The sequence below is a fragment of the Ictalurus furcatus genome, chromosome 19 (assembly GCF_023375685.1).
Source record: "Ictalurus furcatus strain D&B chromosome 19, Billie_1.0, whole genome shotgun sequence".
Classification (NCBI taxonomy): domain Eukaryota; kingdom Metazoa; phylum Chordata; class Actinopteri; order Siluriformes; family Ictaluridae; genus Ictalurus; species Ictalurus furcatus.
In genome coordinates, this window is record NC_071273.1 from 5,560,584 (window position 1) to 5,584,917 (window position 24,334).

The 24,334-nt window shown below is 37.5% G+C and overlaps 1 protein-coding gene across 1 annotated transcript in view; it reads right to left on the bottom strand.

Annotated features, from left to right (window-relative positions):
* Positions 1 to 750: 750 nt before the first annotated feature.
* Positions 751 to 24,334, bottom strand: part of ptprb (protein tyrosine phosphatase receptor type b) — a 48,351-nt gene continuing 24,767 nt past the window's right edge. The window contains exons 16-31 of the mRNA XM_053649959.1: positions 21,020 to 21,298; positions 16,233 to 16,382; positions 14,745 to 15,006; positions 14,143 to 14,249; positions 13,953 to 14,058; positions 12,687 to 12,767; positions 11,533 to 11,550; positions 11,357 to 11,438; positions 11,133 to 11,223; positions 10,905 to 10,981; positions 8,901 to 9,035; positions 8,467 to 8,589; positions 7,058 to 7,221; positions 3,699 to 3,834; positions 3,468 to 3,588; positions 751 to 2,363 (exon numbers count right to left, since the gene is read on the bottom strand). Of these exons, the coding sequence (XP_053505934.1) occupies positions 2,341 to 2,363; positions 3,468 to 3,588; positions 3,699 to 3,834; positions 7,058 to 7,221; positions 8,467 to 8,589; positions 8,901 to 9,035; positions 10,905 to 10,981; positions 11,133 to 11,223; positions 11,357 to 11,438; positions 11,533 to 11,550; positions 12,687 to 12,767; positions 13,953 to 14,058; positions 14,143 to 14,249; positions 14,745 to 15,006; positions 16,233 to 16,382; positions 21,020 to 21,298 (1,955 nt within the window). The 3' untranslated portion in view covers positions 751 to 2,340. The remainder of the gene's footprint in view (positions 2,364 to 3,467; positions 3,589 to 3,698; positions 3,835 to 7,057; positions 7,222 to 8,466; positions 8,590 to 8,900; positions 9,036 to 10,904; positions 10,982 to 11,132; positions 11,224 to 11,356; positions 11,439 to 11,532; positions 11,551 to 12,686; positions 12,768 to 13,952; positions 14,059 to 14,142; positions 14,250 to 14,744; positions 15,007 to 16,232; positions 16,383 to 21,019; positions 21,299 to 24,334) is intronic.

Here is a 24,334-nt window from a genome sequence, read left to right on the forward strand (position 1 = left end):
TCTATGACAGAAACTGACATTTCAGATGGACCACGTTTATAAACAGCATGATTCACACTGCTTGCTTCTTCAACACTCAAACCTTTAGTTTTATCCCTGTAACTATGGGAAAAGAAAACACTTTCACATCATAATCCAATCTGAATTTTTAAAAAGAGAACTTGCTCCATGGATGGTCCAACACATTAAAGGTAACTTTAAACGGATATAAAATATGTTTTTTTTTATTATTATTTTTTTTTTATGAATACAATGTTTTAATAATTGCTAGCAAATTGAAATACAGAAATAAAACACATCAGGATGTGCTGTTATTGGAAAATAACAACTTAGCGGCGTGATGCATGTTTGTTTGGGTTTTTAACAAAAAAATACCACTCAAATACCATTTAATTAACAATAATTATTAGTTATTTAATCTCATTTGTTTTTAAAATGACAAAATACCTGTCTGCTCTGTGAGGTAGTTGCAACCCAACAGCATTTAAAATGGAGTTTGAACTTTATGTTAATAGTAAAGTAGCCAGTGAACAGTAAATACACAGAAATGTCTTGAATATCTTGAATATGCTGTAATATTTTGAATCATAACATAAATAAACATATAATAAACCAAGTATAAGCTTATTAAACCTATTCCAAGTCATTGTTACTCATATCGAGCTTGAAATCAGCAACAAATATCTAGAAATATGTTCAATGATCTTATATTTGATTTGTTCGAATCTTATAATACTAAAAAACTAGATAGATCGGACTATATTTAAGATATTTTTACTTGCTAAGATGTTGGTTCTTTGGCAATGCAGTGATTTTGAGCACATTATTTCATGTCACAGTTCTGAGGTCCACAGGGAAAAAAGTGCTTATTTAGACTTATTCAAATCTAATCAATCACTTAATCTAAGTGCTTTCATCTTGAGCTTAGACTTTACCATACAGATCTAAATCAATGTCAGAAAATCAGGGTCAGGTTAGATTAGGCTGATGTTTGACGGGATATGTTAGATTGGGGCAAAAACTTCTTGTCTATTTGAACTCATTGCGTTTTCTGTATTGGTGCCTTTGATGAGTCAGAAAAATAAAAGCACTCGAATCAACATAAACTCAAGCCAGCTCTTTTAGAGGTCACGAGTGAACACAATTTCCTTGCTAACTAAATAGTGTTTATACAAAAATATAATGAATATGCATGAAACTGTGCTCAAAGTAAGTTCTCATACGTGTTTTTGTCTGATAAAATGTGCCATGATAAATGCAACGTTGGTGAGAGAAATGGGAGGAAGCCATTTTATAGCATTTAAAGCATTTTTTCTAGTTATAATTCCACGGATTGGAAGAAAATATAGCAATATGCAAAGGTGTGTGAGAGAATACACACAGAAAAGCTGGATGGAGTTACGTGGTCTGAAACCCGCACGGCTTCAGGGTCTTTCCCTGTAAATCCACAGCAGATTTGATGGCTTTCTGGATTCAGCTGTCATAATCTCACTCACACAGACCTTTAACCTTTTTGGAGGTAGTGTGACAGCAAGCAGTGCTTTTCTCACCAGTGCTGTTCATATGTGGTTGTTTAGGGACAGGGCTAAGGCTATACATGAGTAGCCTTATTGAGAAAGATTACTATTTTGCTTTTTAAACATTTTTACCCCATTTTCTCCCAATTTGGTCATTTACTGATTCCCAATCACCAATCAGATCAACTGTGAAATTCAGATCAGTCTGCTTCACATTAAAGCATTAAGGCAAATTCAATTTCCAATAAAACAATTAGACTGTAAAAATAATAGATAATAATATGAAAAATAATTATAGGAAGACTCAGTGCTTATATTAACAAAAGGATAAAATTGATAAAATACATAAATATCCATAAACAGCAAATGTTAACATTTTAAATATGTCTTGAAGAGGTTGTATAAAAATAAATGCTATATCCCTTTGCACTGCAAAAAAAATGGCATCTTAGTAAAATATCTTGAATATAGTCAAATCTATCTAGTATTTGTTATTAAGATGACAAAAAAAAACAAATGTAAGATTATTAAACTTGTTTCTAGATGTATTTTCCCAATTTCAAGCTTCAAGATATTTGCAGATATTTTTTTTTTTCTAATTTTAAGCATTTATTTCTAGAAAGTACTGTATCAGAAATGTCTGCCAATCGAATAAGAAAATTCAAAGCTTAAAATGAGTGAACACATCTAAAAGCATGTGCCTATATTAAAGATATTTTCACTTGCTATTATTTTTTGCAGTGAAGTGCACCAGTTATTAAAGTTAGACTTAATGTCGAGAAGCAATTCCTTCTCCTGTGATTTGTCAAGAGGTCCGCAGTCCTCAATGTCCAGTGTACACAAAATCTGAGGAAATGAATGTAACATGATTATTAAGATATACATGACTTCTCTGAGCAGATTAATCAATAAATGCAATATAAGATAAAAGTGCAGGACAGACATTTAAAAAAAAAAAAAATGAGTCACACTACATCACATCATTCATTTCTGATACTCGTTTCGATCATGTAATCTCTTCCCTTAATCGAGTTTCAGTGCTGAAGTTTTCTGATGTGCAAAAATATAGAAAGAAATAGCTGTAAGACTTCCTTTGAGTATTTATTTGAATGTAGATCCTATTATCCTACTATATATTGCTTTCTACTCAAATAATGATAACCAGTGTTAATTATCTAGTGGTGTAAATAATAATAATAATAATAATAATAATAATAATAATAATAATAATAATAATAGCTAATGACGGGCCCAAGCACCAAGGGTGCAGCAATGCCAGTTTTATGAACAAGTGCATGTAGATGTTCTTATATAATGTCACTGAACATACTGCACATGTCACCTTTGAGCCACATGACATGGCGTACAATAGAATTGCTCGAAGGTGTTAAGTATCTGTTGGATGTAGACAACAATCTGATTGCTGAAAACATTTCACTGCATGATCTACAGTGAAATTATGCCACACTTCCCATTTGAACGGCATCACAAAGGAATTTGCCACCCTGCTATCACAATGTCATTTAAGATATCAAAAGTTCCCTCAAAATCTTGCATCACGGATATTTTGAAATCATGCTGACCAAATTTGGTACGAATCGTTTCAACCCAATATGTTAATCACTTGCCTCTCCATGGGAACACTATTTAAGATATCAGAAATCCCTTTGCAATTTATCATCCAGGACATTGTGACATCATGCTGACTAAATTTGGTTTGAATCTGATGAATCTCATAGGATGAGTATTTAAAAATGCACAAAATCCAAAATGGCTGACTTCTTTTTTGGTGTAAATTTGTTTGTCTAAAATAAACTGTATAATAGACTTAAACTGAGAGTTTGATTATATAAATATATATCTGCTCCAATGGTCTAACTGTTCAAACTACTCTGGGTTTAGTCAAATTTGAGATCTGAAAGAGACAAAACTCAGCACAAAGTAACTCACCTCTATAGTAGCCAGGGTTAAAGTTTTCATAAATGGGGTAAAGTGGGTTCTCCTGTTCACAGTGAAGCTTCCTGGCTCTCAGAACATCACGCACACACTGATGGAGGTACACATACTGGCTCTGCAGGGACAGGACATTTTTATGAGCACTGATTTTACATTGCTGGTTTGGGGGGCATGTGCTGCCAGGTCATTGGTTTAAGTGATGGCTAAATCTCTCAGGAGACTCACCTCGGTTTGAACCATGTGCGAGCGGTGCAGCCGCAGGTCGAACACACAACCATAAATATCGACTGTGCTGCGGTTGTCCAGCTGCTGTAAAGCACGATCGAGCACGATGAAAGTGCCTGTACGGCCCACACCAGCACTGGGGAGGAACAGGAACAGTGAGTTTTCATTATCTATAAGCATAAATCATATTATTCAGTAAATACAGTCAAACAAACAGAAAAGATATGTAGTTATGAAGAATAACTGTATAGTCAGTGTTATAGATTTAACAAGAGAATATGTCTGTGTGTTGACTGATCTAAAGCGAATACTTGTATATACAGTATAACTCGTTTAGTTAATGAAAGTTAATGGGATGTTATCTTTGGTTTTTCCTAATTGGTGGTCAGAAATTATGAGTTGCAACCTTTAGTCGAATGCAGCATAGGGTTTCAAGTCACACAGTTAAAGGTTTCTTTGGTTTGTCCACTTAAAAGTTCTATGCCGAACTCTACAACAAAGGGTTTCCCTTTCCTGACCCCCAAAAAAGTTTGGAACAAGCTGCTTTTTTGGATTGATTAAACGCACAAGACCAACAACGTGACTGATTATTTTTGTGGATTTTCTTCCTAATTTGGTCACCTGCCAATTCCCACCCACTAGCCAGCTCTCCACATCATACAACAACTATCGAGGAAGTCGAGGAAGGTGATGTTTCCTCCAAGACACATGACGCCAGACAAACACATCCTTTCAAACTGCTGCTCATGCTGCATCACAGGGCAGTGTAACACACTCAGAGAAAAGGGCTATCCGCCCTCTTCTGCATACATGAGCTCACAGACACCAACTTTAAGGAAAAGTCTCATCATATTTAAATAACAATGACATAGAAATATATTTTTTTTCTCATGCTGCTCTACCACGATTGGCTAGTGTCACCATGATTGATAGGGAGAGAAAGAATACACCATCCTTCCCACTTAGCCACGGATGTTTGTGGCATCGTTGGGACGTAGAGCATCATAGAACGAAAGCTTAACCCATTTATTAGCGTTATTTCACACTCCAGCTCCCGGACTTTATTCCTTCATCCTGGTCCTTATTTCACTCCCATTTTAATCTAATTCAAATAATACTCAATTGCTAAGAAATTGATTTATATACCGAGCCATCAGAATCCCGCTGCCATCAACGATCCATCATCTTCTGCAGATACGGCACCAGGCCTCGCGTAACTGAGGGAACTAATGCAATTAGAGCAGCGTGATTGAAGAGCTTGCCATAACCCCTAACGGTCAATGTGCAAAATTTGATAGATTACCTTTTCCCACTTCTGACAGTTTAAAGTTGGGAATAAGTGTAAAATATGCATATGACTACAGTAGCTCTGTCAAAGAATCCATCTTGGTATCTATCTTCACTAATTGAGACCAATGCGTCGGTCCCTCTTTCACTTCACAGGTACTGAACATGATTTGCGGTCATCTGGTACTCAGCGACTGACTGATGGCTAATCAACATATAATTATATTAATCATATAAATATAATAATCAACGTATACACCAATAATACCAAGGGTTTTCAAATGCAAAAGTGATTTGTGCTGTGTAGCAGGTTAATCTGTCGTCCGTGGCCATGTGTCAATTTTCATTAGCGTAGCACAGAAGGAGGAGCTGCGTGCAACGTGGGCAGAGAGGAAAACTAATAAAAGGGGAAGAATGTAATGAAGTAAATCGCACCAAGATCAAAATCCAATAACATTAGCTCCCATTGCAGAGGAAGACACAGAAGCACACTCCCCCCTGTGTCATGACCTCTGGATATGAAAGTGTGGAGGTGTTTCAATGTGAATTCCACTCTCTCTCTCTCTCTCTCTCTCTCTCTCTCTAACTCTCTCTCTCTCTCTCTCTAACCCTCTCTCTCTCTCTATCTGTCTCTCACTCATTTTCTTCTGCCTCTTACACATACGTACGCACATAGCGCATACACTATTGCACTACTTGAGTTTCTTAATACAACAGCTTATTAGATATTAATATAATTGTTATAGTTGACCCTTTTTGGAAGTGCACGTGTATGTTCATTGACTGTAATTCAGAGTGACTAAGCAAAATCAGGTCGAGTTTTTCTGCCATTAATCTGCACGGACATCTCTACTTCAATAAAACGTTAGGGGAAAAAGTGTCATTATACAGTATTTAAATACAAACGACATGGAAATATTTTTGGTCGTGTTACTATACTGTCTAACCTTATCTTCTGCCAAAGCTAGAAATCTTCTAGCTAAGTGTGATTTCCTCACACACACACACACTACTCTCACATCATCATCACCAAAACAGTGATACACACTGTAACGAAGATTTAAAATGTTTAAACGACCTATAAGAAAGCACATTAATAAGAGGAAATTCAATAAAAGTGGACAGAGATAAGTCGTTTAAAGGCGAGAGACTAATGTGGATGATGCTGATAATTAAAATGAGAACTCATTTCTCATTATAAACGTCTTTACAATTGGGCAGTAATGTTGTTTTTCCATTATTAGTTTAGGTTACAAATGTAGTGGTAAGCAATCATCTTTCAATGGATCTTTAAATGCAATATTCTCTATTATTGTCTCTCCCTCGATCTCTCTCTCTCTCTCTCTCTCTCTCTCTCTCTCTCTCTCTTTTAACAAGTGCACTCATTCTAAATCACAATTGTTTCTATAGTAACGGGTCGTACACAAGGATATCTACGGCAGGCGCTCCGCATCATCTAAGATTGAAAATAAATGGATTTCATTACAAAAAAAAAAAAAAGTGTTGTTTGATAAAGAAAAACATTGATGTTGGTGAATTTATTCATTTTTAGGAGATGTTTATTTAATATTTATGGAAGGAGTCTAAGGTGTCAGCTCTTTGCAACAGCCATGGTGCTTTGCACAGTCTTCAGGACAGAGGTAAAAGTGATAATTTGCATTTTTTTTAAGATGGGGGGGGGGGGGACGACGACGAATGTTTATCACAGCTATAAAGAACTTACTTGTCTCTCGGACTGTCTACAACATTGAATCTTAACTGTAAGCATTAAAATGTGTGATGTGTCATTTCTTAATAAATTAAACACTGTAATTGTTGGCAAATCGCTGAGGTATAAGCGGAATAACACACTCCAGACCGTGTGTTTATACATAAACAATCCAAAGTGGCTTATTTTTGTATAAAAAATATTTTCATGTGTTATTCCTTACATAACTTTACTAAGAGAAAGCTATTTCAGTTCAGAAAAACACGGAGCATGTCAAAATGAAAATTACCATATGAGGTCTGTCACACAGATATTTAGTAGTAATAAGGTGTGTATGAAATGAATTAGTGAGGTTTCCCTGTACCTGCAGTGGACCACTGTAGGGCCCGAGCCTGACGCCCTGTCGATGTAATCTCTCACAGTTCTCACGAACTGAACGAGCGACTGGGTGGTCTCAGGCACGCCGTGATCCGGCCACACCGTGTAATGGAAGTGACGTACAATTCTCGGATAACTCAACTGGCCTTCCTAAAAATAACACAAAGAATCATGCACTGATGTGGACAGGCCAGAACTTCTTAATCAAATGACACATTAAGGTTATCTATCCACACACACACACACACACACACACACACACACACACACACACACACACACACTCAGTAGGATTAATGATTACCTAAAAAAAAAGATCTAATTGAATTTATTACAGTAGCAATTCTAGAGAAATAACTGGTGACCTATCCAGCTAATGTTATCAGAGCATTCAGTAATGCATTCTACAGGTTGTACAAAGGTTACAATCTTCCTACATATATGTGATGTAATCATGGTTTACTTGTTCTTAAGGCATTGCTTACACAAAAACGTACATTATGCAAACGTTTGAGTACTGCTCTTAAAATGTTGCAATGACGTTGTTCAGAAACGTTTTTCAAACACACAGAAAACCTGACAGATACCTGAACATACGAGGTATCATGGTAACAGTTCCTAAAACATACAGAAAACCTTACAGCTAAAGTAAAGTTGTTAGACTGGTGGGAAAGTGTGATCTCTGTGACTTTGACCGTGACATGGTTGTTGGAATCAGATGGTGGTGGCTGGTTTGAGTGTTTCAGAAACTTTACTAAGAGAACTTTACTTTACTTTACTAGCTCTCTTCAATTCATGTGCGTCGAACATGAGTACAGCTAAAAGGTTTCATTTACCAACAAACATCAAACGCAAAACACAGCAAAACCAACCATTTTTTTGTGACAATAATCATAATTTTTTTTTTTTTTTTTAAAAACCTTTGCGAAATCCTGTACGGGACTGTGTGTGGGTGGGAATGCCTTGCTCATGAGAGAGGTCAGCGGAGAATGGCCAAACTGTTTTGAGCTGACAGGTAACCCAAATAACCACTCTTTACATCAGTGGTGAGCAGAAAAGCATCTGAGACTGCACAGCCTTGCGCTGCTGTCACATGACTGGCTGACTGGATAATTGTATAAATGAGCAGGTGTCCAGGTGTTTCTGTTAAAGTGGCCAAGGGATAGTAACATAACTGCGTATTCTGAATTATAAATATTCTCATATAAGTATTGTATTTACTGAATAGTAGGTTTTAAGATGGATAACTGAATATTCAAACCTCAATGGCTTGGTTCATGTTGTTCTGCATTTTATAAATCTATCCATGGTCATTTGTAAATATTGTGAGGGAAATAAAATGTGTGTAAATCGTATATGCATAGGAAATCCAGTGTCAGTCAGTCTTGCACTCACACAGAATATCTTGAACTCGCGGATTGTCCATTCTGCCAGGACGGACTCGGAGAGCATGTGGACCACGAGGTCACCGTAGTACAACGGCTCCCTGTCCAAAGGCCAGTACTGATCACACTTCACCTGAATCACACACACACACACACACACACACACACACACACACTGTCACATGTCAGAAACATGCATCTGTTCTGTATCTTTCCAAATAATCCATCTGACTCCATAATCACCAGCTCTATTTTCCCTAACTGCTCATGATAATGATCAGTCACTAATATCCCCTGGCTGTCTCCCCCACTCTGCTTTCCTGTGGGATTTTTTTTCTATTTATTTTGTGTGTGTGTGTGTGTGTGTGTGTGTGTGTGTGTGTGTGTGTGTGTGTGTTGATATGTTTCTATGGCACCAGTGATGCCTTTCTCTCTGCTACTCACCCTGCCCTTCTCAACGCACTGCGTCACCATGACGACGTTGTGCACATTTTGCTCCCACACCATGCGCCAGAAATCATCCTTGGTGCCTGGGAGTGGCCCCTGCGTGGCGATGTACTCTCGCCTGAAATTATTGCCCTGGTAAACAAACCAAGAGATCGGTTTCACATCATTACTGATGTTCAATAAATAAATAGTAATAATAATAACATACAAGTTATCTGAGAATAAACTGGGTCTAGAATAGGCTACATTAAGTGTAATGCATGTTCTGTTGTTCACATGTGGGTCAGATGTCTGTAATATGGACAAGTTCAGTACTATATAGAATGTTATGACATATTTAAATAATGTGGGATATCCATGACAACCAGCCAGGTTTGCATACAGATTTTAACCTTATTAATCATGCTGTTGTGTTCTTTTAATGCCATGAGTGTGCCGTGCAATTTGTAATCACATAGTTTCTCAACTCGGTGCATGTAAATGTGTCTTTTGTTTGTTCTGTCAGAGCGTATAAAGCTCGTAAAAAGCTCCTTTAACCACACTTTTACAGTTACAGGCCTGAGTGTCTATAGGTTCTGTTCTATTATAGTGGACATCAAACATTCAAGCAACATTATGGACTGAAATTGCAGCACAGAAACAACAGCAGACAATATCGAGTTGCTTAGCAACAAGCTAGCCCGCTAACGTTCGTGATAACGCTAATGTTGATGATTACCTTCTCAAAACCATGATATGGTCAGTGTTATACATTTAACCTAGTACTTTGTCTATATTAACTGATCTAAAGCTAACCCTGCTGGGCAAAAAAATAAAAAATAAAACAACAAAAAAAACATAATAGAAACCATCACAGAAGAATGGTTTCCATTACAAATACCATTACAAACCATCAGCTAACCATTAAAACCATTACAAATTCTGTGAGGGTTTCTATAGTTTATTTTTTTTTCAGTAAGGAGTACTCCTATAAACTCATTTACATTAGTTAGAATAGAGAAGGGGAACTTTACACTGTTCACAGTGTGAGCAGCCATGTTGATTTGACGTCACTCTGTAAACGGGGAAGGAACTGGTAGTCGATAAGATTCGCTGAAATTTCAAGTTGAAGGGGGTGCTTTTGGTAGTGTTTACCGGTTGTAGCTGAGGAATTACAAGTCGTACCATAACGCAACATAAGTAACCTACCACACAGACTAATAATACAATCGGTTTTTCCTTGAGGGTGCTGTTTGCGTATAAAACCCTACCCTAAAGACTGCTGCGGACAGATTGACTTGAATAGCCTAAAGATTGCACTTTTACTGAAAACAGTCTACGTTCAAGTCTCAGTCATTATTCAGTGCTTAACTTAATTTGGATACTATATTAAAGCTTAAAAACTCCTCTTATTGAGGATTCTTTCAACCCACACACTTAGTACTGTTTGTCTTTATAGTATAGAGTTGTGGAAGAGTAATGATTTACAGTATAATCGCACTATCCGGTGTCACCCAGAAGAGCATGGGTTTCCTTTCAACCCTGGCTCCTGTCGAGGTTTCTTCCTTTTGCTGTCTCAGGAAGTTTTTCCTTGCCATCATCACCTCTGGCTTGCTCATTAGGGATCTAAATCTAAATCCATATCCAGATTCGTGTAAAGCTGATCTGTGAAAATGTCCACCGTTAAATCAAATTGAACTCAATTGGACAGAAGTTTTGTTTTGGTTACTGATTGTTCCTGGTGCAAAGTTTGCAAGGAATGCACATGAGTCATGGCATACTTTATTTATAACAGTGACAAGTCCTGACATTACACATAAGTCGTTAACACTGTCCAACAGGCATTTATTGGAATCACTCTTTTTCTGTGAATCTCAAAAAGCATTCCCTTGGGCATATAGTGCACTAGAACACCGTTATGTTACACCGTATGTAGTGAGCACAAAGTGTGAATAGAAAGCCTTGATACCTGAAAACCTATCAACAGCTATAGTGGTGTTTTGTAAAGGTGAGCTGACTCACGGGGATGAAGCTGGCGTTGATGTAGTCAGAGCACAGGTCGTCTTCTAAGCATGAGAGCTTCACACGGGTCGCGTCATCTACAAAGGAAAATGTGACTCTTAGTCAGTCTAGGAAGGTGAGTGTGTATCAGTTGTGGACATATGGACATACCTGTACATAACACCCTAACATGTTCACACCCTAATTTTGATAAGACACTGTATGGTTCTGTTTACGGTGGCGACTTACATGGCAGTATATTGTTGTATCGGTTCTTGCATCGGTTCTCGGGTAAACGCGCAGCATCCAAAGCCTGATTCCGTCCCACATCCTTGAGATCCTGTTGGAAAGAACGAGAGACAAAGTGGCATCTGTGCAAAGCTACGAGTAAACAGACCCTAATGTTTTTGTGCTCAAAGGTGCAGCTATTGTCAGTGTCAGTAGACACTAAAACCAATTCAAGTCTGTCTTACCTCGAACTCCTCCGAGAGGAGGTAATTGGAGTCTGCTTGAAGTTTACTGAGATGAGCTTCGAAGTGAGCTGCTTTGATGGGGCTAATAAAACACACACAGACACAATCTGTTTTAAAAAAAAAATCATCTACATTTTCAGATGTTCTTGCATATTAATGAGGAGGAAAATGCTTACCTGGATAAGCGGCGGTTGCTGCAATAAAGGAGGAGAAGAAAGCGTGATTAAATTGCTCGCTTATTCCAGCTTCTTTCACTCTACTGCCCAAATTAATCTCACAAGCTGTCTGTGTTCATCAGACATCGACTCAAACCCCAGTGTAAGCACTTTCAATAATTTATTTATATCAGGCCCGGCAGTAAGCGCTCACACTGACAGGGATGACCTGTGTGTAAACATAGCCTGAGTTTGACTTGGACAGCTGATGCATCTCTCTCTCTCTCTCTCTCTCTCTCTCTCTCTCTCTCTCTCTTTCGTACTCTTTCTGTCTCACTTGCACTCTTTTTTCCCCTGAGCCTAAAGTGTACAAGGAATCAGATCAATCCACGGTTGTTCACAATAATAAGCTGAAATGGCATTCCATTGATCCATCATGGCATATAGATAATGTCGGCCATTTTTTATTTTTTTTTACATAAATGTATGGACAAACTTGTGGCAAACATTTTGACTATTAGAAAGCAGACACCTTACATGTCAATTGGTTAACTGAACCATGTACATAAACACATTTACATGTACAGTGTTTTTTTTTGTTTGTTTTGTTTTTCCAGAGTGCCTTGTATCTATTAATTCATTTGAAACAATAAAGTTAGGTGTGGAAATACAGCATTCAAACAGGGTGATGTTCACTGTGATACCACATTCTTTGCACAGTCACCACTTCAGAAGTGCACTTTTGGCTCCACTCACATATCAATATTTCTCCTCATGCTGAGGGGAAGTATTTTCTTAAAGAACACAGTATTTAGAACCCAGGTCAGTCGTAACTGTCAAATCATCCATTCCCTGATCAAATTAAATGCTGGCCAGAAAGCTGAAGAGTTTTTTTTTTTTTTTTTAGCTTGCCTCAGAGGTCAATATATCAAGTTAACTTCAGAGGCTGCCAGTAATAAAGACATTAGATTTACTCCCTAAGACTTCTGAATTACTGACGCATGACTCAGCATAAAACTGTATCCTCTTCATTTATAACAAGACGTTGCTGTATTTATGAGAAAATATTAAAATGATAATGACTGTATAGAGCTACTTATTAACATCTATAAGGCATTAGTTTCATAAAAAAAAAGTGAAACAAAACAAAACAAAACAAAAAAAACCCCTCATACCTCCTGACCCCTGTGTACATCCCTGAGGTGGGCACCTCCTTCCACATATTCATCCTCACCAGAGGGCTTTCCTGCACCGCTCTACACACACACACACACACACACACACACACACACAGAGAAATGTACAAATTAACAGCTAAATCCTTTCACTAATGAAGCAATGTTTATTGCAAAAGTAACAAAAAAGTTAAGATACTGTATCAATATACAGTATATACTGTAAATATATTTATAATGATGTACAGGTGTACGATGCTTTCTAAATGAATATGGAGATGAAAAATAGACCGAGTATTTGTTTTTGTCATTGTTGTTGTTTAGTTTTGTTTTACAAAAGGTTAAGGGTTCGAATCCTGCCAGGATGAGCACAGAGTTTGCATGTTCTCCCCGTGCTTCAAGGGTTTCCTCCGGATACTCTGGTTTCCTCCCTAAGCCCAAAGACATGCGTTGAAGGCTGACTGGCATTTCCAAATTGTACGTAGTGTGTGAATGTGTGTGTGATTTTGCCCGACAATGAGTTGGCACCTTGTCCCGCGTGTCCCCTGCCTTGTACCCTGAGTCCCCTGGGATAGGCTCCAGGTTCCCCACGACCCTGTGTAGGATAAGCGGTATGGAAAATGGATGGATGGATAGATGGATGGATGGAGAACACCTTGTTGGAAGTTTATGGAGAAGGTTGCCAGGTTTCAGGTTTTGAAATTCCAAATTCACACCCTAAATAAAACTTTACTCAGTAAACATGCTTTCAGTGCAGCGTTAGACACGATTCACATCCATAAAAATGAATAAACTAGAGCACACCAACGTGGAGCCAAAATGTTGAGCTTGCTATTGAACTGCTGACTGAATTGCCGTAATGCTGTACTGGAAAACACCATAACGTTCTATAGAATCTTGCATCTGTAAAATTATAGTAAATATATGTATTGAATTTTTATACTCAGAAATCAAGGCGATGCAAACTTTTGAACTTGACTGTATGTCAGCACAGCTGAAAACCTGTCCAGTGGGTACTTGCTGAATAATTATCATGTTAGAGCAACCTATTAGACAGATTAAATTAGGGAGCAGGAGATGGATCTCTTGTTCTTCATCACTTCTTCATTTAATTAGCTGTGTGTTCCAGATGCCCAGCTTTCCTGTTCCCCTTTAACATTAGTCCCCTCATTAACCACCACTAATGGACTGCCTTTAAGCAAGAAATGGATGTGTGTGTGTGTGGTGGGGGGGGGGGGGGTAGTGTGTTTGAGTGCACACACTCACACTTTGCGGACCCTCTGCCTGTAGATCAGTAAGGCAGTTATAACGATCATCATCCCAATGAGAAACAGGCCAGCGCTGATGCCCTCGACGAGTCCTCCCAGCGGCTCTGATTGGAAGACCAAAAGCATTCCTTATAGTTCTGCAGCAATGACATGAGTACAGGAAGCAGTGGCGTGTATTCGTGCCTCACCTGCTTGTGTCCAGATCGGGAGTGAGAGGTATGTGTCACTGAACAAAGGATGAGACATCTCCCTCTTGTCATCATCAAAGAGCTGAGTGAAGGCTCGAACACTGAGCCTGGAACAAACCATGCAGCTCATTTTAACACTTTTAACTCATTCCTGTATGGTGTATATGCTCGTATACTGTACGGTGGCTGTTTTGAGAAATATTTACAATTTAAAAAACTTAAAACCACTCTACACTACTATCCAGATTTTTAGTAAGGATTTCCATTAAGTGTTGCTCTTCCTATCTAACATGGTGATGCTGACTGATGCGGCATGGTCTCGAGCATTTCTGACTAAACTTTCTTGGTCTAATCAAGTAATGATAGTCTAAATACTACAGAAATAAACTGTGTTTTTTTAAAGACAGTAAGAACATCATTTCAGTTTTACCAAATGGGTTAAAAAGGGTACATTCAGTTATTCTGGACATAAAGTTGTGATGGATGTCAAAACCTCCTGGTTGTTCAATATTTTATTAAAGTATTTACTTTGAATAATGGCGCTGATGTTAAAGGCACTTACTATGACTAATTCTTCCTGCATTAACTGAAATTCACATTACCTATATGCTGTTCTGGATTTTAAGGGTCCATCACAGAAATAGCTCCCCTGCTGTTTGTGCTCCATGTCTTGCTCACAAGCTCCTCCCAGACGGTCCATCTCGGCCCCGAGGTTGATCTCAAACACCCGGTTGGCCAAATCCGTCTCATCTCCGCACAGGCTCTGAAAGTAGTTGGTCTGGTAAGCCAATACTGAGCTGTTGTGCTTGTAGTCCAGGTAAGAGGGCAGAGGATGCCTGTGTTCTGGCAACACAGGCTCCGCACCTGTGAATTACCATGTGTTTGAGTTTATAGACAATACTGTATATGGTTTGCACATTTTTATATCCTAAATTCCATCTTCTCTTAGTAGTAACCAGTCCCTTCAGGATTTTGCAATTTTGCGATCGCAGAAATTAACGCAAAATCAAGCAAACTCTGCGATATTCTGATTAGCTTGCAATTTGTCTAAATTACCACAGATTTTCCACAGATTTGGGCCAAGAGCTACCATTTGCTAGCTGACACTGACAAATCCATCATGCAAATCCAAGCAATGTAAGTATAAATAGCTAATGTAATGTACCAACTGATAATATACTGGTAAAGAACAGTCAACATTTACACTCAACTCAAACTATTATTTGAGCTCTTTTATCCTCATCCTGTCAGTGCAGTGTGTTTGAAAAAGAGAGACTGGCTAACCTTACCCGTCTACTCCCAGTGTTCGCTAAGGTCTCAATAAATCATGAAATTCAGCTAGTGCCTTGGTGCATGTCATCACTTTGTTCACTCATGATGGTTTGCAAGTTACAATATCAGTATAACGAGCTGCAGCTTACATCAAAATGAACAACGTAACTGAAAAATGCTAAATAGCTTACAGCAGAACAGGACATGGCTTTGTTACAGAGCTTCAGGTGTGTGATGGAGAGTATGTGTGCGTTCATTAGACTTGACTGTCAATATCATCAACTGTGAGGTTTTATTTATCATATATAAAAATATCACTCCTATAAAATGCATTTATTGTAAGGAACACTATTCCTGAAAATTATTTGTGGAGATATAACTTAAAACATATGTTTGCCTCGTTCTTCTGTTCACTAACATGGGAATGGGCGGAGTTAAAAATTGTACTGCAGCCAGCCACTAGAGGACCTCAGAGACATTTTGGCTTCACTTTTAAATCCCTGTTACGATGTCCACTCATATATACAACCATTAGTAGTAACCCACTGATCCAAGATGTTTTTTTTTTTAATACTGTACCACTATTATGGTAAAATGTATTTTAAAAAAAGCCAAAAAAAAGATCTCATCAATATGTTGACTGACACACACATCTGTTCGATGATGGGTGTGATAGGGAATACAATAACACAGTTGTGTAATCTGTAACACTTGTATTTCACCCAGTTCATTGTTGTAACATTCATGCAAGTTAAAACACAAACGCTTTTTCATGTTCATTAGAGTAGCTCATGTATGGGTTTTCAGAGTAGACGTACCGTCAGCCTCGGCTACAACAATGGCAAAGTAACGAATGGCCCCGTTGGTGTCGCTGAACCAGCTACAGTTGAACTTGAAGAAAATGGTGGACTTGGTTATGTGGGCTGCTCTCTCACTGATGCGCACTGTGGGGTGAGGCACCGGCGGCCCTGCAAACATAAACACCTTCATGAAGTGACCTATGTCAGTGAGCAACCTCTTTGTTTACCTTCATGAGACTTGTTGAAGTAGAGAGGGGACAGATCATGGACAGATCACAGGTCAGGGAAAAACTCTGTAAAGATTAGAAGACATCCGGGCCATTTCCACTGTAATGCTGAACATCTTTTTCATTTAAAAGCCTTCATCAATTCTACTCTCTTCTTAGCTTTAGGATTATTACAAATAACAACAACAACAACAACAAAAACATTAAACCGCCATTTTCTTTCAGAAAAAATCTTTTTCAGAGACATTTTTGTATATATATATTATTTATTTGTTTGTTTGTTTAATTGTTTATTATTCATTTAGCTATTTGTTTGTTGATTAATTGATTGATTGCAAAGATCCACTCAGCGTCTCTGTAAATGAGCCTTGTTCTATTGGCAGATAATTTTTCTATTTTATTTCATATTGTTTTATTTCAGACAGGTGATAACCCACCTCCTCACTTTTAACTTTAAACACTTGTACAGAAACGTCAGCATGTGGAGCTCAACATATATTTGATATAGACTTAGTGCCTGACCAAATATCTGTGCATAAGTAATGAACTTGTGCACATTCGGTCATTTTTAGCACAATCTGTGTTAGATTAGAAATGAAATGGAGAATATATCTGTTTTTTTTTTTATTTTTTTTTTTTTTTATGAAAGTGTTATGGACATTTAAATATGAAATATATGCATCTGGCTACTTAATTCTTGTTTAAAGGAAGAAAGAAAACACAATGCCACAGCCATAAATCTGCTCCACTTGCGCGGATCTGTCGTAGCCATCTGGAGGATTTGTGGTCTAATGCGGCTCCATCTGAACTGGTCTAATTCTGTTAGCTGTGACCTCACGCTTCTCCCCTGCCATTCCTCTCCAAGCAGATGAGCTTAAACACCCTGACTACCAGCAGTCATCTTCCCCTCCTTCTGTCATTCTCCGCTCCCTCACTTCTCTGCACTTCACTTGCTCACTCCTTCTCCCGGGTGGCCTGAGCTATTTGAGTGAATCTTTATTCAAGTCTGCTTGTGGAGCTGCTCCCAGGAGACGTCTGCTCCAGCAGCTCAGGTGAGCTGACGTAGACTATACTGTCCTTCTGCACTGGTCCTTAACATCAGCTTTCCACCTTTCTTTACTCATTAAACGATCTTAATTGGACTGGTAATCCAGTTATGTGATCCAGATCTGTGTGTGTGTGTGTGTGTGTGTGTGTGTGTGTGTGTGTGTGTGTGTGTGTGTGTGTGTACTGTACTAATTTCTTCTGCAAAAAATTACGTCTTACTTAGTGAAACTATGTTATGATTGAGTTAGTATTTACTATTATAAGATTAGAATAAACACATTACAAGATTATTAAACCTATTTATACACATTTTGTATTCATTTAAAGCTTGAAATAGTCTTATTCTGTTGGCAGTCTATAATTTCTAGAAAGAAGCAAAATTGTCTGCCAGTAGAATTAGAAATTTCAAAGCTTGAAATCAGTAAAATGTATAGAAATAGGTTTAATAATTAGTTTATTGTGATCTTATTTTTTTTTTTTTCAGTACTGTTCACTAGTTGGATGAGAAGTGAAATATCTTTAGTACTATTTCAAAATAGGACTAATATTTACAGTACATCTAAAATTGGACAGGTAACAAACAATAATTAAACCAAACCTAGCCATGAGCCTACCCGATCTTTCTACTCATCCAGCAACAATATGCCATTAAAAATGCCAATAAAATTATATCTTAACAGTTGAAAATATCTTGTATATGAGCAAATTGATCTTATTTTTCTTTATAATAAATGATTAAATAATATTAAAGTAAATATAGATTACTATACATCAAACATAAGATTATTCAGCCTTTTGTTTCTGTCTAGAAATGACTAGAATGACTAAAAATATATTTAAATAGGTTTAATGATCTTATACTTGGTTTATTGTTGTCTTACAATAGGAAATACTTGAATATTTGACTATATTCATAATATTTTCACTTGCTAAGATATCATTTTTGAAGTGAAACCAAAGAAAGAAAGAAGAAAGTTCATATTTTTTATTTTACACTGGCGACTTCGCATTTATTTCTCTTGCTTCATCTATTTTACTCAACTTTATTTTTGTATTTTTGAACAGTGCATGTAATCTGTTTAAGTACAGTATGTACAGTAATTAACTGTGAATTACTTATCGGTAAGCAATTCAGTGTTCAGTCGCACACAGCAGTATCTAGTTAGAAGACTCACGGTGTTGAAACATTGTTTATTAAAGAGAAATATTACCTAAGAAAGCTTCCCTGAGTTCCCCAGGATCCTGACTCTTGGAATTCCGAGTTAAATGACTGTTCCACTGTTGGATATTTTATTTATTTATTTATTGTTATTATTATTATTTTTTAGTTCTGAGTACAGTGGATTGCAGGGTTAGTATTATAAATTAAGAATGAGATTAAGAATATATCTCTACGGTCTTTTCCTAGTCAACCTTTTTATTATTATTATTATTATTATTATTATTATTATTATTATTAATTTATTTCACTGTACAATAACAGTGCTTTGTCCCACATGTCGGTGAGGAAACCGATTATTTTTGCATTTGATTACTTGTTAGCTATTTTAGGAAAAGAACAAAAACATGTTTTTTGTTTTTAATCACCCCAGTTGGAAGGAAGTCTAGAATCTGCGTCAGTTACATTTCTCCTGATCCCTTCCTTTATTATTTGGCTTAAAAGCTCTAAACTGTTAACTCCGTAAACACACAGTCCAGCATCTCCCAGCTTCTTACTTCATTTTTTATTTTTTTATTTACTCTGAAGTCTTCATATAAATCATGTTGACAGATTTAGAATGCTAAGCTTTAGAGGAACTTTTTAAAGGTAACATCTTTCAACACCATGAGTCTAGAAACTGTTGTGTGCAACTGAGGACTGAATTACTTACAGATAATTACATGCTGTACTCAAGATTACATGTTCTGTTAATGGGCATTATAATGGTGAATGAAACAGAGAATGTAGACAAAAAGTACTCTTTTTTAAGTCCACTAAACTGTTGTGCTATAGAGAGAGATCATATGTCTTATAGTTGATGTTACAAAAATGTAACTAGAATCCTTTCCCTGAGCATCCAAACCTTTTATGAATAACTTGGGGAAAAAAAAATATATATATTAGGAAACTTGGATTCATCTTCATTTAAACCTTATAACAATTCATTCATACATTCGAATGTATCCAGTATTTCCTATTACAAGATAAATCAAATATAAATTTAGTAAACCTATTTCTAGACATTTTTCTCATTTCAAGATGATTTTTGATCAATTTGCTCATTTTCTTTTCTAATTGAATACAATTTCCATTAAAAAATTATATTATTAACAACTTGAGTAAAAAGTAGAAACTTTGAAATATTTACATGAATTTCAGAGTTTCTTGGTATTTAGTTCATCCCCTTTTTTGCTTTAATTTAATGACAGTGTGCACTCGAGCTGACATGGACTCCACAAGTTTGTGCAAAACCTTAGGGACCTAGAAATAGTGCAGAATCCATCCGTACATCCATCCATCCATTTTCTTTACAGCTTATCCTACACAGGGTCGCAGGGAGTCTGGAACTTATCTAGGGGAACTCGGGTCACAAGGTGGGGGACACCTTGGACTGGGTGCCAACCCATCGCAGGGCACAATCACACACACTCACACACCCATGCACACACTACGGACAATTAGATATGCCTACAAAGCATGCCTACAAAGCATGTCTTTGGACTCGCGGAGGAAATTGAAGTACCCGGAGGAACAACAATGTTGGAGGGGTTCATGACTGTTTGAAATATATCAAAATTCTAAAACCTTCCGTTTATTTCCAAATTTAAATAATTTGGTCTCAGACTTTTGGACCCCATTGTATTTTTGTTACATTTTAAACCACTTTTCTAACAGAATAATTTAAATGTAATGTGTTTTTATTGTTGTTGTTGTACTGGTACGTTGTTAAATGCAAAAAAAAAAAGGTTGAGGAACACTAGGGGGGTGGGGGGTGGGGGAAAAATAATAATAAAAAAGATGCTAGTAGGTCTAACATGCATTTACTATTAAGAATAACAATGCAAAAATCTACACTTAATGCTCACCAGTGCGGGATCTCGCTCTTATTTTTCATCTATATATCACTGTACTACAGAAGTATGGTGTACCACGTGTGGTTGAAGCAACTGATGATTTTGGTTTGCATTGTGTCAGGTATTTAAAAAAAAAAAAGAACAATTCCAAAAATGTTTTTGGTTTAATCAAGCAGATTAGTGGGAAGTCCAGAATTTGTCAGAAACATATTTCTCCACGCTCTTTCTTTAATAGGTACCTAAAAAATAAGTGTTGACACTGTAACTCCATAACCACACAATCCAGCATCTCCCAGCTTCTCAGAGGAAGGTCATCATTCAGCATGAATCTCTTATACAAATAATCAAGCTAGTTTTAAGAAATCAGATGCTTTTTACTCAAGCATCCTTGGAGTGCTGTATCATCACAGGGTTAAGGCTTGATAAATCTGTCTTGTGTTTAGTGATTTCGTAAACAATGAGAAAGATGTAACTTACGGTCGATCATGGTGAAGGTGCTGTTCTGGACGGCTGCACCTTTCTTGTTTCCAGAGATCACCGTAACCGAGATTGTGTAGTTCCTGAAAGGCTCTAAGTTTTCGAAGTGCTGAAACTGGGTATTAGCACTCAGTGTGTAATTGTACACAGGCACTTTGGAGCCTTGCCTCCTGCATTCCACAAAGTAAGCGCTGTAATCAGATGCTGGAGGCTTCCAGGAGCACGAGAGAGACTTAGAGCTCATGGGATGACAGTGGAAGGTCTGGACTGGTCCTGGAGCTGAAGGGGTGGAGGAGGGGGTTAGATATGAGTTTTCCAACACTTAATTTATTATTCAGTGTTAAAAAAATATTTAATGAGTGTATTTAGCCAGAGTGTTTATGATTTGTGATTGTGATACTTTGCAGCAGATTGAGGAAACTGTTTAACCTTTTTACTTCACATCTCAAATACATTCAATTAAAGGTGCAATAGTCAATTTCATCTTCTTATTTGTATAAATCACATGGAACATATGTACAACATGATAAAAAAAAATAATGATTTAATTCATGCCCTCAGTACGCATATATCAAGTGGCTGAGAAAACCTGTTTGGAAAACCAGTCCGGATTATTTTTTTGTGTTTGGATGCTCCTTTTGTCAATCATTTTATAGACGCTCTTTTCTGTGGGCCGATGTACATGCTGAGGGAGGAGCTTGCAAATATGGGTGTGGAATTGGTGGTGGGGATGGGCTCAAGGAGAAAAAAAAATCTTTAACCCACCTATTACCATTAGAGACCTTATTTTGAAAAAAAAAAAGCACCTTTGAAGGTAAAAAAATATATATATTTATATCAGTGTATTATTGTTTGTCATTATTGATGTTCACAACAAGGCAGGTCCGAAATGAACACAGACTTCATGCTGGACGTTGTACACAATGGAGGCTGATATAGTGATTTTTATAACTTTTTTATAGCCACATTTTTGTCATTTTACATGGACTAGACTCTATGAGTCCCTGTAGATAAATAGGGGGTGGGGCTTCGTGAAGGTGGGTGGGAATGGTGACGTGTGTCATGTATCTGGACTTCAGTTCCCAGCAGCAACTGCACCTCACTACATCAGTCACATGACCACCTCCACCTGAATCACGTTCTTGTTAAGGAGCACTTTTTTGCATATAGCCACAGTTTGCACTGTGTTCGTTGTCTCACGTTTGTCTTTCCTTGCTTTTGTCTCTGTGGTTTATGTTTAATCTTTGCCACAGTGTTTTGCCTCTATGTCATAGTGTCTTTTGTATTTAGTTTGTTTCTTTATTAAATGTTTGAAATTTCTGCACCTGCATCCGTCGAACCCATCTACTTAACCATCGATCGTTAATCTTACCTACTTCACCTTTAAATTGAAGTTAAAGTTTGTTCTCATCTGATGTCCTCTCAAACATGAAACAGTGAAACACTGAAAAATCCAAAGCATGTGCCAAATTAAAAGATGATAAAAGTAATTAGCCAATTATTTTACTCTGTCAATTTGTTCCAGCAAATTCAGGATTTTTAATATTACATGTGGGCCACATAATAACCAATGGCGAATTAGCAAGCTCAGCGTGCAAGCATTTTGCTTCAAGAACAGACATGGACTCTCTCCAAGCTCTTGATTAATATGACCTGCTCTTACCCATCTATCCTCAGCACCTTGCTGAGGTAAGGAGTGTAAAGAGGGGAATAATTAAGGAGTGGCATTTGTTCTCACACAGAGTGAGTCAACGTTGCTCAATCATCTACTTAAAACACTTCATTAACCTCAAGAGTTCTTTGTGCTCCTTTCCAAAGAAGAACATTACAGAAAAAAGAAGAAAAAGAACAGGGAATGAGTAGGCACGGACCAAAACCAGGAAGAATAAAAAAAGAAAAAAGACAAATGGGTGAAAACTGTCGAGTTGAGTCCATTTGCAACTCTGAAACAAAATTGCCTGAATAAAAACATTGATTCAGGGAGGACTTTGGATCAATGGTCCGTTTCATGGCCCAGGGGAGGCAGGCGATTGATAATGGCTCAGACTAGTGGAAGCACAGCGGTCTCTTGTGAATACATGCTTCAGTCTCTCAAGAGACTGAAGACCAGAGTCCCATAATAGCTGCCTGCTATCAACTCATCAGTCAAATCAGTTCAGTCAGCAGGAGCGATATGCTTTGAGTGCGGCGCCAAACAACAAGAGCAGAACCAAAAGACTCTCCATGACTCTTCATCAGCAAATGACAGTAATTGTCCTTTTACAACACTGTAATGAATAATTCAAAAATCATGCATCACTGTGAATAAAGAAGGAAGGAACTTGTTGAACAAATGGCTTTCACAATGGAGTCTAATGTCTATACATCAAACATGTGCATGTCCAGATACGACAAGAGACAGTCTGTGTTTCGTCAAAGCTCATAACTTTAATACTCTAAATCACTCTAAATCAATACATTCAGCAGGTAGTTTACCAGCGAAGCATGTCACCAACGCTATGTTTCTAATTCAACCTATTAGTCTACAATCTAAAAATGGACTCTGCGTGTGCTGTTTTCTCTGCAAAGCTGAACCACTGAGGATCTGCTGCACTGAATAAAACATGAACAATTCTGACAACAGTATGCTCCTTCATTTTGGGCCAACGCACAAACGAGGTGCTATCCAGCACCAGCTGCTCTCCACAGACGGCAGCCTGATTTCTGGTCCTTAAACAAAACTTCTCAGCAAGTATGAAATGCGTAACATCTTTCAGAAAACTAGGACAGTACTGCTGGACCCTGATCACTTATTCTGTTTCTTGGGCTTGAACTTATCGTGTTCCAACTGCAATTCTCCAGAGCTGGACAGAGTTTATTAAGAACATCACAAAAATCTCACTCAATCACACACACACACACACACACACACACACACACACACACACACACACATGTTTGTCTTACTATCTTCATGAGGACTCTCCATTGGCATACTGCAGCTAAGTAATGCTGTAGTACCACTAAATTTAACCCTAACCTTAACCTCACTAATCAAATGTTATGGCTCTTAAAAAAAGGAGTTTCTCTTGTGGGGACCAGCCAAATGTCCCCACAAGGTCAGAGCAGTCAGTATCCTTGTGGGGATATTGTTTGTTCTTTGTCTGATCCTTGTTTTGGCCCCACTAAGCTGTAAATGCTGATTTATAAATATAAAGTTCTACATAATTTGGGTCAGCTGTGTTGGAAACCATAAACTTGTGCACTGTAAAGCCTAAGAACCCGCTTTAGACTTTTTCTGCTTTAGAATGAACCACAAACAAGATTCCTCAAAAC